Raw genomic sequence first — 18,521 nt, forward strand, 5'->3', positions numbered from 1 at the left:
CCATGACAAGTCTCAGTTAGTCTAGTATGAATGGGGAGTATGAATCTAGTATGAATCCCCGTAAATACTCTAGTATTTACGAGGAGTCGTGGCCTAATGGTTAGAGAGTCGGACTCCCAATCGAAAGGTTGTGAGTTCGAGTCCCGGGCCGGCATGTACAGTTCTCTCTCCACCTTCAATACCACGATTTAGCCCTTGAGCAAGGCATCGAACCCCCAACTGCTCTCCGGGCGCCGCAACATAAATGACTGCCCACTGCTCCGGGTGTGTGCTCACAGTGTGTGTGTGTGCACTGCTCTGTGTGTGTGCATTTTGGATGGGTTAAATGCAGAGCACAAATTCTGAGTATGGGTCACCATACTTGGCTGAATGTCACTTCACTTCACTTTCACTTTTTATAGAACGCATAGGTAGGTTTTTTTTTTTTATATAAATTAAAAGACAAGAAAAGGAAAAGTGCTAGTGTTAGTTGGTTAAGTGCAGGCGAAAAAGATGAGTCTTTAGCTGTTTCTTGAAAATGAGTAAAGACTCAGCTGTACGAATTGAGATTGGGAGGTCATTCCACCAGCTGGGCACAGTCCAGGAAAAGGTCCGTGAGAGTGATTTTTAACTTCTTTGGGATGGTACCACAAGGCGTCGTTCACTTGCAGAGCGCAAACTTCTGGAGGGCACATAAGATTTAACCAATGAGTTTAGGTAAGTTGGTGCCGTGCCAGTGGTCGTCTTGTAGGCTAGCATCAGAACCTTGAATTTGATGCGAACAGCTACTGGTAGCCAGTGTAGCCTGATGAGGAGAAGAGTAACGTGAGGTTTTTTTGGCTCATTGAAGACAACCCTCGCTGCTGCATTCTGGATCAATTGCAGAGGCTTGACAGTACATGCAGGAAGGCCCGCCAGGAGAGCATTACAATAGTCCAGTCTGGAGAGAACAAGAGCTTGGACAGAAGTTGGGTTGCTTGCTCTGACAGGAAGGGTCTAATCTTCCTAATGTTGTATAAGGCAAACCTGCAGGACCGGGTAGTTGTAGCAATGTGGTCTGTGAAGCTTAACTGATGATCCATCACAACTCCTAGGTTTCTAGCTGTCCTTGAAGGAGTAATGGTTGATGAGCCCAGCTGTATAGAGAAGTTGTGATGAAGCAATGGGTTAGCTGGAATCACCAGGAGTTCTGTCTTCGTAAGGTTAAGCTGAAGGTGATGGTCATTCATCCAGCTAGAGATGTCACTCAGACAGGCTGAAATGCGAGCAGCTACCGTCGGGTCATCTGGTTGGAATGAGAGGTAGAGTTGGGTGTCATCAGCGTAGCAGTGATAAGAAAAGCCATGCTTCTGAATGACAGATCCTTATAATGTCATGTAGATGGAGAAGAGAAGGGGTCCAAGTACTGAGCCTTGAGGAACCCCAGTAGCAAGGTGGTGTGACTTTGAAACATCACCCCTCCAAGACACACTGAAGGATCTGTCAGAGAGGTAGGACTTAACCCACAGGAGTGTTGTTCCAGAGATGCCCATCTTTCTGAGGGTGGACAGGAGAATCTGGTGATTAACAGTGTCAAAAGCAGCAGAAAGGTCCAGTAAGATGAGTACCGAGGATTTTGAAGCTGCTCTTGCTAGTCGCAGGGCTTCAGTAACCGAGAGCAGAGCAGTCTCAGTTGAGTGGCCACTTTTGAAGCCAGATTGGTTGCTGTCCAGGAGGTTGTTCTGTACAAGGAACATAGAAAGCTGGTTGAACACAGCTCGCTCAAGTGTCTTTGCAATGAATGAAAGAAGGGATACCGGTCTGTAGTTTTCAAGAAGCGCTGGATTTAGAGATGGTTTCTTGAGCAGTGGGCTTACCCGAGCCTGCTTGAATGCTGAGGGAAATGTTCCAGAGTGAAGAGAGGAGTGGATAAGCGAAGGTATGACTGAAGAAGAGATCGCTTGAAGGAGGTGAGTGGGGATCGGATCAAGTGGACAAGTAGTAGGATGATTGGACAGGAGAAGTTTGGAGACGTCCATCTCTGAGAGTGGGGAGAAGGAGGAGAAAGAGTGTGCGTCGGTCATTGGGAAGTTGTCCTCAGTCTGCGGTGTGGAGAATTGGCCGCTGATGGATCTTGTCTTATTTGTGAAGAAAACTGTCAGTAGTGTCACTACTCGTGTAGCTAGTTACTCCCGAACATTACTCTTCATTCAGCCCTTCTTGTATGGGCTGGTTAAGGTTTGGAGGCCATTTATCCTCCTGATTTTGGGATTGGGAGTGATTCATGATCTTTTGGCCTTTGCCCTGTGAAGGTGTAGAATGGGTGCAATGATGCCCGCTGTGTTGGGGCAGTCGTGGCCTAATGGATAGAGAGTCAGACTTGTAACCCAAAGGTCAAAGGTTAGAGCATTGTAGGTAGGGTTAGGAAATAACTTGCGCTCTCTTTTCCTTCAATACCACGACTGAGGTGAGACCGTTGAGAAATGCACAAGACTGCTCCTCAACTGCTCCACCGGCACTGCAGCAATATGGCTGTTTACGGTGTGTGTGTGTGTGTGCGTGTGTGTATGTGTGTTAAAGTTAAAGTCTGCTTTATTGTCAATTTCCACATGTACAGTACATACATACAGAGAATCGAAATTGCGTTACTCTCAGACCCCGGTGCATACAGATAACATTAACATTAAAGCCTAAAAAAATCTAGATCAAATATAAAATGTAGATACAACTATACAATAAGGGAATATAAAAACAAAAAGGCATACAATAAAATGTAAAATAAAGTTAAATAAAGCAGCGCAAGGCAAATGACAGATATAGTGCAAATCAATGAAGTGAACAACAGTGATAAAAGATATTTAGTGCAAAAAAATCACTTATTAAAAAATACCTTAAGTCTGAGTAAAGTGACATGTGACAAAGGGCTCAAGAGCAGTTATTTTATTTAACTGACTGATGAGGTAGTGGAATGACGTCAGTTCCATGCCGAATGAGGTAGTGAGCAGACCAATGCTGCAAAAAGTGACTTGTGCATGCCATCATATAATTAGTGTGTGGGGGGGGGGGGGGCTGGGGGGTTCATAGTTCAGTGGTGCCTGGGGAAGAAGAGGGGGGGGGGGAGTTCGGGAGGGAGTTCAGCTTCCTGACAGCCTGATGGATGAAGCTGTACTTCAGTCTGCTGGTCCTGGCCTGGAGACTCCGCAGTCTCCTCCCTGATGGCAGCAGGCTGAAGAAGCTGTGTGATGGGTGGGTGGGATCACCTGTGATGCAGAGGGCTTTGCGGGTGAGACGGTTTCCGTAAATCTCCTGGAGGGAGGGGAGAGAGACACCAATAATCTTCTCAGCTGTTCTCACTATGCGTTGCAGAGTCTTTTGGCAGGACGCATTGCAGGCGCCGTACCACACAGTGATGCAGCTCGTCAGGATGCTCTCGATGGAGCCTCTGTAGAAGGTGTACATGATGGGGGCCGGGGCTCTGGCTCTCCTCAGTTTGCGGAGGAAGTAGAGACGCTGTTGAGATTTCTTGGCCAGTGCTGCGGTGTTTTCAGTCCAGGAGAGATCCTCTGTGATGTGCACACCCAGGAACTTGGTGCTGCTCACTCTCTCCACAGTCGCACCATTGATGGTCAGAGAAACGTGCTGACTGTGTGCTCTCCTGAAGTCTACAACAATCTCCATGTCAGTGGTGTTATTGCATGTGGCAGCCTGTTTAAACATGTCCCAGTCAGTTGTGTTGAAGCAGTCTTGAAGAACCTCTGATGATCCTTCTGGCCACACTTTAATCTGTTTGTGAACTGGTTTGGTGACTTTATTGAGCGGTCTGTATGCAGGCATTAGCATGACAGTGATGTGGTCTGATGATCCGAGGTGGGGGGGGGGGAGGGCTTTGTAAACTCCTCTCTGTGTGGTGTAAACAATGTCCAAAATGTTATTACCTCGTGTTGGAAAGTTGATGTGCTGTTGTATTTTTGGAAACACACTCTTTAGGTCAGCATGGTTGAAATCCCCAGCTATGATGAGAAAAGCATTAGGGTGTGCTGTCTGGTGCTCACTGATGTGCTGGTACAGTTCATTTAGTGCGTCGTTCCTGTTGCTGATGATGTTGAACGGGGGAATGTACACCGAAATGAGCAGTATAGCAGTATATTCCCTCAGCAGATAGAACGGCCCGCACTTAATAATCATAAACTCCACCAGGGGTGAGCAGTGTTTGCAGATCACAACAGTATCGCGGCACCACGCGTCATTGATGTAAACACAAAGCCCGCCGCCGTGGGTTTTTCCTCCCGCGACGAGAGCTCTGTCCGCTCGATAGCACGTCAGCTGGTCGAGCTGAATAGCGCAGTCTGGAACGCTGTTGCTGAGCCATGTTTCCGTGAACACAAAAACACAACAGTCTCTTACAGTCCTCTGAGTTGAGGACTGTATGTTCACTCGGATGGGTTAAATGCACAGCACAAATTCCAAGTACAAAGTCCACCATACTTGGCCACACGACACACTCAAAGTGCACTCAAAGAACATCCCTAAAGGAAATTTTTTATTTAGTATACATGTTCCTGTTTGCAATAGTGCTACTGTGCTGTGACAAATGATGTGACCCTCTTTTTCATCTTCTCCCCGCTATGTTCTGCTCACATGTTCTGATAATAATAGCTCTGTAGGTCTATACATTATTTGCATAATTAGTCAAAAAAACATTTTATCTAATTCTATTGCATAGAACAGAATAAAATGAATATATTGATATTTAATATTACTTATACTTTCTGTCCAACTTTATTGTGTTTCTTTTAATAAATGTGTGGTTATTTAATTGGCTTGTGTGTCTTTTGTATTATTATTTTTTATTTCTACATGGAGTAATTATTTTTGTTAGTACTTGAACTTTTACTTGAGTTTCTCTCACCCTCTCTGCTCGTGTTTCCAAACACTGAAATCAGCTCACTAAAGAGACGAGTGTTAATGTCTGAACTTAAAGAAAACCATTGAAGAAATCATTCTGATAAAGATTTGATCATGACAGACACTGCAGAAATTCAAACACTCAGCAACAAATAAAGAGCAATAAATAAAAACATGGTGTCTTGAGTTTTTTATTATCAGTAGGTGTGTTCTCGTTTTTTTTTTTTTTTTTTTTTTATCCTTTATTTAACCAGGTAAAACTCATTGAGATTAAAATCTCTTTTACAAGAGAGACCTGGCCAAGATGCAGCGTAAAAAACTAACAAAAAAACAAAAAACAAACATAAGGAACAGTTTCCAACATATAAAAAACCCACATCAAATACACATACATATATATTTATATATATATCACAAGACCCAGTGCTGAATAAGGCTTGATATAACTTTATGAACAATTACACTGACCAGTGTTCACCTGCTCCACATTCTTCAGAGTTGAAACAAACTGTCTATAAGAAATACAGGTAGTCATTTTCAATGATTTCTGAAGAAGGTTCCAGGCAGAAGTTGCTGCAAACATAAAGGCTTTTTTCCCTATTTCTGTTTTGACACGGGGTACCAACAAGTGTAGTACATCATTTGAACGTAATCCATAATGGCCATGATTACTTGTTAAAAGGACACTCAAATAAGTAGGAGCTAGTCCAAGAAGTGCCTTGTAAATGAAACATAGCCAGTGAGTGTACCTTCTTGCATAAAGAGAGGGCCATTTTGCTTTATAATAAAGGATACAATGATGTGTCCTATAACCACAACCAGTAAAAAAACGTAATGCACAATGATACACAACATCCAGTTTCTTCAAACATTGGGTAGAAGCATTCATATATATCAGATCACCATAATCTAATATGGGAAGAAAAGTGGCCATCCCCAGGTATTCTCTAGCGCGAATGGATAAGCATGATTTTGATCTGTAGAGATAGCCAAGCTTTATCTTAAGCTTAGAAACCAGATTGCTAACATGGGTTCTGAAACATAATTTAAAATCAATGATTATACCCAAATATTTATAACTGTTAACTAATTCAATTTCATTTCCTTCAAAAGTTGAGATGCTTGAAGAAGAAACTGGAAGTTGTCTTGAGTTTGTGAATACCATTATTTTTTACTTTTGTACATTTAAGACCAGCTTAAGCTGTTTTAAACGGTTCTGAACAGTATTAAATGCAGACTGCAAAAGCTCAAGGGCTTGTGCAGTAGATGATGCAGTACAGTAAATAACAGTGTCATCAGCATAAAAGTGATACATAGCATTCGATAGATTTTCACAAAGTTTGTTTATATAAATTGAAAATAATATGGGCCCTAATACTGAGCCTTGAGGAACCCCCTTGGAAATAGGCAAAAATGAAGACACAGAACCAGCCATTCGAACACTTTGGGTTCTACCTGACAAATAATTTGCAAACCAATCTACCGAATGCTTAGACAAACCAATGCTCACTAGACTGTTCACAAGAATGCCGTGATCCACTGTATCAAAAGCCTTTGAAAGATCTATAAACAATGCAGCACATATTTTCCTATTATCCAATGCCCCAGCAATATCATTTATCACCTTCAATGCTGCAGATATGGCGCTATGTTGTTTCCTAAACCCTGATTGAAAAGGTGAAAGGATATCATTTATATTTAAAAATTCCTTTAGTTGCTCACCAACCAGGCGCTCAAGGAGTTTAGCTAAAATACACAGCTTAGAAATAGGCCTATAGTTATTCAAAATAGATGGATCGCCCCCTTTTAGTAATGGTGTAACATGGGCTGACTTCCATACTTTAGGGATGTCATTTTCGACAATTGTTAAGTTAAAAATATAACATAAAGGCTCCACAATGAAGTCAGCTGCTATCTTAAGGAAGAAGGGATCTAAATTATCAGGACCAGCAGACTTTTTTGTGTCTAATTCCTGAAGGGCTTTATGGACTTTGGTAATTGATAAAGGAGAAATATAAAATTGTTTTTCTAAAGGTAAACATGGTTCAGAGGGGTTCTCCTGTACAAAGGAACCAGAAGAATCAGGACATAAGGATTCAAATAGGGATCCTGAAGAAATAAAGTGCTCATTAAAGCAAGCTAACATTGTTTGTTTATCAGTCACCTTGCCTGAATCAGCCATAACATGAGGGGGTAGTTCACTAAAACTAATATTTCCAAAATAGGCTTTAATCATTTTCCAGAACTTCCTTGGATTATTTAAGTTGTTCTGTTGTTCTTTCATGTTTTAATGCAAGTTCAGATTGAAAGCATTTTGTTAAAGTTTAATCTTAAGTAATCCAGATCACGTCATCTGACCTGTTTGAACACACCCAAAGGTGATCATAAACTCCTCTCTCTTAAAACACTCACAAGCAAGAGAAACCATTTCTCCTTTCTGTTGTTATTCGATATTTACTGAAGAAAACAAAGAATCAGTGAAGAACCAAGAGAAACATTTATAGGATTTTTAACTGTTTGTTTGTGAACAGACAGCAGATCCTTGGGATTTATTTTTTAAACCATAGATCAGAAAGTGAAAGTAAAGTTTAGATCGCTGGAGCTCTAAGAGTAAAAATGGCTTCTCTACCTTAAGATGATTTTTCTTGTCCTGTATGTCAGGAAATCTTCAAGAATCCTGTGCAAGAGTCAAGAGTCAAGAGGCATTTATTTGTCATTTGCATAGTTAACACTGGGGAAAACTGGGCATTGAAATGCTTGTGACGAGGCTCAGACATACAGTGACAACAAGACATAAGACATAGACGTACGTGGAGAGCACTGAGGTTCTTGAGTGACTACAGTGCTCATAGACAGAAAGACATGGACAGAGCATTATATACAAATAAGTGGAAGTAACAGGTACAATAAAGGTGTTCAGTGTTTAGAGTTATAGTGTACATAAGAAGTCCTGAGGTAATATTGTGATTACTGGGGTAGAACGGTGTCTAAAATGTCATTGTAGAGTGACGTAGAGCTACATGGAGGAAAATTAAAGTGGCAGTGCAGATGCAATAAATAAACTTAAGAGCAGCACAACTTCAGATGTATTCCTGAGAAGAGCAATGTCCAAAAGTCATTGTAGAGTGTCACAGAGTAACATGAAGGAATATTTTAAAAAGTGGCAGTGCAAGTACAATGAAAGTAAACATAAGAGCAGAATGTATTCCGGTGTTTTTTTTTTTTTTTTTTAGATGGAGGCTGGGAGTTTATGTCCAATGATGAGCTCTGCTGTTCGCACCACTCGCTGAAGAGCTTTGCGGTCCAAGGAACAGCAGTTGCCATACCATACAGTGATGCAGCTGGTCAGAATGCTCTCTATAGTGCAGCGGTAGAAGTTTGACATGATGTTAGAGGAGATGCCAAACCTCTTCAGTCTCCGCAGGAAGTAGAGACGCTGACGGGCTGTTCTCACTATGGTCTCTGAGTGAAGGCTCCAGGAAAGATCCTCAGAGATGTGAATGCCAAGGAACTTGTAGCTCTTAACTGTCTCTACTATCTCTCCGTTGATATGAAGGGGAACGTGACCCTCTATCTGTGACTTCCTGTAGTCCACAATCATCTCCTTGGTCTTGCTGACGTTTAGAGAGAGATTGTTATCATCACACCATGTAGTGAGTGCATTAACCTCATCTCTGTAGGATGTCTCATCGCCATTAGAGATGAGTCCTAGGATAGTAGTATCGACAGCAAATTTGATGATGGTGTTGGAGCTATGCTTAGCAGAGCAGTCATAAGTGAACAGGAAGTACAAGAGAGGACTGAGTACACATCCCTGTGGGGCACCAGTGCTGAGTATAAGTGAGGAGGATGTGTGATTGTCAATTCTGACCACCTGTGGTCTTCCGGTCAGGAAGTCCAGGACCCAGTTACATAAGTGACTGTTAAGACCCAGATTTTTCAGTTTGGCTATGAGTTTGGTAGGGATGATGGTGTTAAATGCAGAGCTGTAATCAACAAACAGCATCCGCACATAGGTGTCTCTTTCCTCCAAGTGTTCTAGTGCAGAGTGTATGGCCATTGCAATGGCGTCATCCGTGGATCTGTTAGAACGGTAAGCAAATTGTAATGGGTCCAAGGCGTCAGGCAAAGAGGAGCAGATGTGGGATTTGACTAGCCGTTCGAAGCACTTCATGATGACTGATGTCAGTGCTACAGGACGGTAGTCGTTCAGGCAGGAGACAGTAGTTTGTTTTGGGAACAGGGATGATGGTGGCTTGCTTGAAGCATGTTGGGATCACTGTAAGTCTCAAGGAGAGGTTGAAGATGTTGGTGAAGACATCTGCTAACAGGACAGCACTCACGACACGTCCGTGTATGCCATCTGGACCTGGAGCTTTGTGGCCATTGACTCTCTTGAAGGCCTTACTCACTTCGAGTGTGGTTAGAATCAAGGGGCAGGTGTCAGTGTCAGCAGGTATTTTCACAGCAGGAAATGTATTGTCTGCCTCAAAGCGAGCATAGAATGTATTGAGCTCATCTGGTAAAGAGGCAGACAAAGACACACCACTGCTTTTCCTTCCTTTGTAGTCTGTGATGTAGCGTAGACTGCTCCACATGCGTTGGGGGTCAGAGCCATGATATTCTGACTCCACTCTGTCCCTAAAGTCTCTTTTGGCTGATTTTATTGATCTTTGAAGGTCATACCTGGACTTCTTATAAGCAGTTAAATCACCAGAGTTGAAGGCAGCAGTCCATGCTCTTAATTTGGCCCGCACCTCACCGTTGACCCATGGTTTCTGGTTTGGAAATCATTTAACGTTAATGGATGGAACAACATCCTCTGTGCATTTGTTAATGTAGCCTATCACAGAGTCTGTGTATTCCTGTATGTTGTCTCCTGCTGCATCTTGAAACATCTGCCAGTCTGTGGAATCAAAGCAGTCCTGCAGTGTGGAGATGGCCTCTTCACTCCATTTGTAGACTGTTTTAGAAACCGGTTTTTCCTGTTTGAGGCATTGTCTGTATGCTGGTAACAGCAGTATGCTAATGTGGTCACCTTTGCCAAATGCTGGTCAGGGGAGGGGTTTGTAACTGTCCTTTAGTGTTGAATAGCAGTGATCTAATGTCTGATCACCTCCAGTGGGGAAATTTATGTGTTGGTAGAATTTGGGAAGAACTTTCCTCATATTCACCCTGTTAAAATCCCCAACAACGATAAAAGCAGAGTCAGGATGAGCAATTTCTAATCTGTTTATGGTGCTGTACAGTTCGTCCAATGCTTTAGTTTTGTCCACGTGAGGCGGGATGTAGACCACTGTAAGAATGATTGAATTAAACTCCCACGGGAGGTAGAAGGGGCGCACTTTAACGGAGAGCAGTCCGATCTCAGGGGAGCAGTGTGTAGATAAAACTGTAACATCAGTGCCCCAGCGAGTGTTAATCATAAAGCACACACCTCCACCTCTGCTCTTACTGGAATTTAGCGATCTGTCATGATGAAAAACGGAGAATCCAGGCGGTGTAATGGCCGTATCGGGTACTTCTGAGTGTAACCCCGTCACATAAAAGGCCAGAACGCAGCAGTTGCGAATGTCCCGTTGGTATGTGATTCTCGCATTAAGTTTGTCAAGTTTGTTATCCAGAGACTGTATGTTGGCTAACAAGATGGTAGGGAGAGGAGGATTACAACTTCTTTTCCGCGATCTGCATAGAATTCCAGCACGCTTGCCTTTCCTCCTTTTCCGACGGTGTCTTAGGACGCAAGCCGGCAACAGAGAGAGCGCGTAGACGCTGAAGCTGGAGTTCAGAGGCGGCGTTGTTTCCGAACCGAAGTTTAAATTTGATGGGATGTCCAGTAGTGTTTGTTGATCATACTGTATTAGAGTCTGTACTGTCTGAGCAAAAGTAAGTATACGAATAACACAAAAAAACACGAAAAACAGCAAAGTTTGCACAGAGCGCTCGTCAGCGACGCCATCGTAGCGGCACGCTGGAAGTCTATCATGTATTTGCCCTGTTCTTTTATCGTGTAGTCACAGTGTCTGTAAAGAGTGTCTTCAACAGTTCTGGAGAACCAAGAAAACTCAGGAGTGTCCCGTCTGCAGAAGAAGATCATCAAGAGAACAGCCTCCATGTAATCTTGTGTTAAAAAACTTGTGTGAGTCGTTCGTGAAGGAGAGAAATGAGGTTCGTTCATCAGGATCTGAGGAGATCTGCAGTTTACACCGTGAGAAACTCAAACTCTTCTGTCTGGAGGACAAACAGCCGGTGTGTGTAGTGTGTGTTAACTCTCAGAAACATGACAATCATAAATTCAGACCCATCGATGAAGTTATTCCTTCATATAAGGTGAGAGAAATCAGTCTGGGACAAATTCATGTTATTATAAAAGTAATCAGAGCTGGTTGTGTTTAGTTCAGCTGAACTCCATTAGTAAAGTTTCATAGATTTGGGCAATTAACAACTACGGGGCAAATACTTTTTTTCACAGACAGTTGGTGTAGAATAATTTTGTTTTGCTTCAATAAATGGCATTGTCATTTACAAACTGTACTTTGTGTTCACTCAGGTTGTGTTTGTTTTATTTTATTTCTGAATTAATTCATTATGAGACGTTCACAAGAACAGAAGAAATCATGATAGGGGCAAATACTTTTGCACTGCATTATATGATCATATCACTGTGTCGTCTTTTGCTTTGTCACTGTAATCTTGTGTTTTATGTATTTTTATTTAATTCTAGGAGGAGCTCAATACAGCACTGAAGTCCTTACAGGAGAAACTTAAACACAATGAAAACATTAAAGGAGAGTTTGAGAAAACAGTTCAACACATCGAGGTGAGGAAACAGAATCCAGAGTCATTTTCATTACAGCTGTAGATCACTAGATACAGTTATGATCTGATATATTTAATATAATGGACTCCAGTTGATTATTTGTGTAGATGACGATCATCAATCTTCTTCTGGATCTGTTATATGTCTGTCTCTGAGTTTCTCTCAGATCTGAATGATGTGATTGTGTTGATGTGTGTTGATGGAGACGATTGAAGTAAATGTGGTTTGATTTCAGTCTCAAGCTGAGCACACAGAGCGTCAGATTAAACAGCAGTTTGAGAAGCTTCATCAGTTTCTCAGAGATGAAGAAGAAGCTACAATCACTGCACTGAGAGAGGAAGAGGAGCAGAAGAAGCAGATGATGAAGGAGAAGCTGGAGGAGATGAACAGACACATCTCAGCTCTTTCACACACAATCAAAGACACGGAGGAGAAGATGAAAGCCAGTGACGTCTGCTTTCTGAAGGTCTGATGTAACAGCATACACTGATTGACTGAGTGATTGATTGATTAGTTGATTGATTGATTGATTGATTGACTGATTGATTGGCTGGTTGATTTATTGATGTATGGTTGATTGATTGATTGTTCTTGATTGGTTGGTTGATTTATTGATGTATGGTTGATTGATTGTTCTTGATTGATCAATGGTGTGTTTGTTCTGCAGGAGTTTCCAGTCTCGATGGAAAGGTGAGTGATCTTCTCTCTCTCTGCTTCTGATCCAGAGTCACTTCAGTTCTGATCCTGAATGTTCTTCCAGAGTCCAGATCTCATCACAGCCGGATCCACAGACTCCTTCTGGAGCTTTGATTCATGTGCCACGTTACTTGGGGAACCTGTCCTTCAGAGTCTGGAAGAAGATGCAGGACATCGTCCAGAACAGTGAGTCTGACTGCAGAAGATCTGAGCTTCATACACACACACTGGAAATGATGCAATATTGACAGATTTCAGCATTATCTGTGAAGAACCTGACTTTGACTCAACTTTCATTACATAAAGGCGACTTAAAATCAGAAGTCGTTTAACCCCTAACAGCCATACAAAATAAGAGCACTCTATAAAAATCAGAATCAGAATCGGAAAGAGCTTTAGAATCAGAAGCTCTGATGCATAATTCATTCATTCATTCATTCATTCATTCATTCAGTCAGATGGACAGAAACATTTATACAGAAAAGATTTTAATTTCCCATGTGATGATTTGTGTTTATATACTTTATTGTAAATAATTTTGTATGTGTTTTTGTCCTTTTTATTACTGTAAAAAAGTATTTAATTTCAGTTGTGTCAGGGATTCAACATCATCATCCACCACTCTCACCAGGTCCCAATCACCCGATCACTGTTCAACACCACCTGTCACCGCTGATCAAGCTCTTCCAGCCTCTCTCACCAGGAAAACACCGCACGTTTTCTGCAGTTTTCCCGCAGTTTTGCACAAACGCCTAACGGCTTACTACAGTCGCTCCTCCGTTTCTCAGGCCGCTCTGTGTCTGCGCTCGCTGCGGCTGCCTCCTCCCCCTCCCCCTCCCTCTCAAACATGATTGGCTGTTCTGCCTTAAGTCCCGCCTCTCTTGGAGTGTTATCGGTCAGCTCGTGCTGAGGAGGCGGGAACTTACGGTTATGGTTATTTACATCTCCCTTTTCCAGGTACTTTGAATGAGTGTTTATGCTTTCGAGGTTTTTAAATAAGCTTGATATGTGTCTGGGAAGATGTTCTGTTATCGTTTTGTTGACATGTCGAGTGTTTTCGGTATTATATTTCGTTGCCCTGAACACCTCTCCACACAACCATTCACACCAATAACAACTCCTGCAACCAACCCTGAATGCCTCTCCAAACAACTGTTCACACCACTCACAACTCCTGCAACCCACCCTGAACACCTCTCCAATCAAGCGCTCTCACCATTCACACCTCCTGCATCCCCCCTCTCCCCCACACCTGCAATACAGATCAGCGAGGATGCGGTGCGCCAGGTCTTCCGGAAGCAGAAAAGGAAAAAAGCACCAGGCCCAGATTGTGTTACACCAGCCTGTCTGAAATCCTGTGCTGACCAGCTGGCCCCCATCTTCACACAGATCTTCAACAGATCGCTGGAACTGTGCGAAGTCCCTTCATGCTTCAAACGCTCCACCATCATCCCCATCCCAAAGAAACCCAAAATTACAGGACTAAATGACTACAGGCCTGTGGCTCTAACGTCTGTAGTCATGAAGTCATTTGAAAAACTGGTGCTGGCCCACCTGAAAGACATCACTGGACCCTTGCTGGATCCTCTTCAGTTTGCCTACAGAGCAAACAGGTCTGTGGACGATGCAGTAAACATCGGACTGCATTATGTTCTGCAACACCTAGACAGACCGGGGACCTATGTGAGGATCCTGTTTGTGGACTTCAGCTCTGCCTTCAACACGATCATCCCAAACCTCCTCTTGCCCAAACTAACTCAGCTCTCCGTGCCCACCTCCGTCTGTCAGTGGATCAACAGCTTCCTGACAGACAGGCAGCAGCTAGTGAGGCTGGGAAAATACACATCCAGCACCCGTACAATCAGCACCGGAGCTCCCCAGGGCTGTGTTCTCTCTCCACTGCTCTTCTCCCTGTACACTAATGACTGCACATCTAAGGACCCCTCTGTCAAGCTCCTGAAGTTTGCAGATGACACCACACTCATCGGCCTCATTCAGGACGGTGACGAGTCTGCTTACAGACAGGAGGTTAAAGAGCTGGCTGTCTGGTGCACTCTCAACAACCTGGAGCTTAACACGCTCAAAACAGTGGAGATGACTGTGGACTTCAGGAGAAACCCCCCTGCACTCCCCCCACTCACCATCATGAACAGCACTGTGACTGCAGTGGAGTCATTCAGGTTCCTGGGCACCACTATCTCTCAGGACCTGAAGTGGGACATTCACATTGACTCCATTGTGAAAAAGGCCCAGCAGAGGTTGTACTTCCTTCGCCAGCTGAGGAAGTTTAACCTGCCACAGGATCTGCTGAAACAGTTCTACTCCACCATCATCGAATCCATCCTCTGCACTTCAGTAACTGTCTGGTTCAGCTCAGCTTCTAAATCTGACCTCAGAAGACTACAGAGGGTAGTCCGGACTGCTGAGCGAATTATCGGTACAACCCTCCCATCTATTCAAGAACTGTACTTGTCCAGAGTGAGCAAAAGGGCTGTTAAAATCACTCTGGACCCCTCACATCCAGCACACTCCCTCTTTGAACTGTTGCCATCTGGTCGACGCTACAGAGCACTGAGCACCAGAACGACCAGACACAGGAACAGTTTCTTCCCTCAGGCAATCCATCTTATGAACAGCTGATAATAACTGGGACACACTACACTATTTATATTTATATACACATACACTTAATTTATCTAACACACATACTTAGTATACACTTACATTTTGCACATAATAAACATGTACATACATAACTGCAATTTTGTAATATACCTGCCTACAATTGTAAATTTGTATATTGTCATTCCTTATCTACTTATTTGTATTTTTTGTATTTTTATATTCTTTTATTATGTGTTTTATGTTCTGTCGCTGTCATTCTGTTGTACTGCGGAGCTTCTGTCACGAAAACAAATTCCTCGTATGTGTAAACATACCTGGCAATAAAAGCTCATTCTGATTCTGATTCTGATTTTAGACTGTTATTATTGGGATATTGTTCAGCAGCTAGCTAAATTCGGTTATGTAACGTTATGTGGCACGCAATGTATAACATAACTGTGATGAAGAAGGCAAGGAATTGACGAGGAAGGGGGACAAACTGCCATTGTTAAGCAGTGTATTTATGGGTTCATTGCCAGTGCAACTGATTTTGATATTTTGAGCATTGTTTGTTGATTAGCTGAATACCTTTGTGGATACTTACCTGTTGTGTTTGATTGTAACGTTACCTGTTGAGGAGGAAAAAGTGAAAAATGATGACATTGTTTGCATACCTGTTGAAGAACTATGAAAGAAAAGTGTATATTATTTGAATGTTTAAAAACAGTAAATTGTTACATTATTTATACCACCAGAGAAAAAGCTTTGTGTGGGCGTTTTTTTCTCCCCTTTTCAGGGCGCAAGTTAGCTAAATTTAGCAGTCTCAGTCCTGTCAGACCCATGTCACTATCAAGCTTAGTGTATCATTAAGTCGTAGTATCATTAAGATGCAGAAAAGAGATTGACACCTTTTTCAAGAGAAATCCTGTAAGTGAAGTTGAAAGCTGAAAGTTGAAAAATTTGACATTAAACAACAGTAGCCTATTCCCATTAGATATTGTTTGCATTTATTTCATGATATTACTTCTCAATATTCACTGAGGTTTGCTAGTGCCACAGCTGTACCTGTTTGTCCCTATTCCTTTACCACTGCCCATTATTACCACTTTAGGAGAGGAAGTTGCTGGAGGCATCAGTTTCAGAGAGAGCACAGGAAGGTTCACAGGTGAGCAATGAAATGAGTGTTACAGTTTCTGAAAGAGGCCGTGTGTGTGTGTGTGTGTGTGTGTGTGTGTGTGTGTGTGTCATGGGTGGTGCTTATTTCCATCCCAGGTGCACACGTGTGTCTGGTGTGTTTTCATTTCAAATGTTTTGATTAGGGTGTGTGTGAGCATGTGGCCAGGAGTGAGGGAGAGGTCAGAGAGGATAAGGATGAAGATGAAATGGTAGAGAGAGGAGCAGAGAACTCAGTTCAGTAAGCCCAATCAACCAGATCCAAAATTAATTGCTAAACAGTCCTTGCCCAAATATACTCTGAGTTTTCAAACTCAGAAGTACCAGAAATTTCCATGGCTCCATGTGAGTTCTGGTGTTGAGATTGTGCTTTTACTGCTCCAAAGCCTTTAACTCTGAGACATCACTGATTCAGCATTCATTTCATCTGGGTTTAAAAATTGGAAAAAAGCCCTTGAGCGATTTACTGTGCATGAGAGATCTGATAGTCATAAGACATCATAAGCCATGACAACGCACATCTATGAAGATCGATCAGTACAGGTTCAGCTTTCTGACTAGTACAGGACTGAAGTCTACAAAGCTCTGGATGTTGCTGACATGCAGTTTAGAGAAAGATTTGAGCAGGAGGCAATGCAAATGTTAAGGCACCTGAAACAAGTTCTCTTAACTGGAAAGATACATGGTGTTGTCCAACAGTAGCCAGAAATCAACCCAGACATCCTCGAAGTTCAGCTTGCATTGTTCAGAATGAAGTGCTGAACAGTTTGTCTCCTGTAAGGAGGGCAGAAAGAGCACTTTTGGTTCTTTTAAAAGAGAGCTACTTCTAGTTATCTTAACGCTCTTTTCAACTACACAGTATTACTTCTGTCTTAGTCATTTATATTATCACAGAAATACTGGGATAAAGTTTATAGTTCAGATATAAACACTGATGTCTATATGGCAGCGATTAAACTAGAGCAAATCCCCTTTTGAAAGTACCGCGCTTCAAATAAGGTTTGTGTCGATTGCATTATTTCACCACTAGGTGGCGACAAGTGTCTTATGCATTATTGACACTGTTTTCCTAATGAATGTTGTTCAGTTGCTTTGACGCAATGTATTTTGTTTAAAGCGCTATATAAATAAAGGTGACTTGACTTAAAAATGTATTTGTCAATGAATTAATTTTTCATTCAAGAGAATTGTTCAAAAACGCTGATTCATCCAGTAATGAAGCAAGGGAAGTAGGTTTATGAGTGAGTCGTTGAATCAGTGATTTAAACAACTTTTTCATCATTCTAATTTAAAAAATGGGGGTTTAAATATATTATATATACACTACCAGACAAAAGTTTTTGAACCATAAGAATGTTTTTATTTGCATTTATTTGATCCAAAAGTACAGCAAAAACAGTAAAGTTTCGAGTAGATTTTTTTCAGGTTTCTTTGATAGAAAGTTCAGAAGAACCAAATTTACATGAATATATAATATATTTTGTTATAAATGTCTGTCACACTTGAACAATTTAAAGAATCCTTGCAAAATAAAAGTATTAATTGATATACTTGAGATAATGATAATAGTAATAATAATAAAAAAGATTCATAGGAGAATCGTGATCTCTATATGAGACCAAAAAAAAAAATCATGATTCTCAATTTACCCAGAATCGTGCACCCCTAGAATAGTCCTAAATCCTATAGTACCTACAACTCCTGCCAGCACCGAGACTCGAACCAGCAACCTTCTGGTAACTAGTCCAAGTCTCTAACCATTAGGCCACAGCTGCTTTGACACTATCTGCATTGTAAAAGCACTATATAAAACTTGACGGTGCATACTATTGTTTAGGCCTGGTATTCTGTCATGCTATGGTGAATAATAAACACACACAGAAGAAAAGCATCAAGTCAAATAGTCTTTAATTAATCCACAAGAGAGTAAACCCAAGAATAGGCACCAAGAGACACACATAGGAATGCAGTCAATAGACAACTAATACTTGACTGACTACAACTTCAATAGGAGGACAAATTAGGATAAAAGACAAGACACACCTGAACAAAATGACTCTTTCAAGGGGAGACAGACACTAGATCAGGGAACAGAAGGGATGAATGAAAACAAACACAAGTCCAAGAGGAACAGAACATAACCATTTCAGGACGAACATTAATTATCACTTGTATAAACGAACAATGTGGGATTTTCAGATTGAAATATACGTGTTTGACATTATATAGGTTTTCAATTCCGGTTAAATGGTTATGAAATCGAATTGATTTTATTATTTTATTTTTTTTATTTTGTTGTTCCTCAAATGAAATATTTACTTCTATAGAGCTTTATATAATTCAGATTGTTTCAAAGCATCTTTAA

The 18,521-nt window shown here is 41.7% G+C and overlaps 1 protein-coding gene across 1 annotated transcript in view; it reads left to right on the forward strand.

Moving 5' to 3' along the window:
* The window catches only part of LOC132145434 (E3 ubiquitin-protein ligase TRIM35-like), a 188,556-nt gene extending 175,929 nt beyond the window's left edge, over window positions 1–12,627 (forward strand). The window contains exons 2-5 of the mRNA XM_059556515.1: window positions 11,588–11,683; window positions 11,919–12,149; window positions 12,351–12,373; window positions 12,444–12,627. Coding sequence (XP_059412498.1) covers window positions 12,042–12,149; window positions 12,351–12,373; window positions 12,444–12,627 — 315 coding nt within the window. The 5' untranslated portion in view covers window positions 11,588–11,683; window positions 11,919–12,041. The remainder of the gene's footprint in view (window positions 1–11,587; window positions 11,684–11,918; window positions 12,150–12,350; window positions 12,374–12,443) is intronic.
* The last annotated feature ends 5,894 nt before the right edge of the window (window positions 12,628–18,521 follow it).

Source organism: Carassius carassius, chromosome 1 (assembly GCF_963082965.1).
Source record: "Carassius carassius chromosome 1, fCarCar2.1, whole genome shotgun sequence".
Classification (NCBI taxonomy): domain Eukaryota; kingdom Metazoa; phylum Chordata; class Actinopteri; order Cypriniformes; family Cyprinidae; genus Carassius; species Carassius carassius.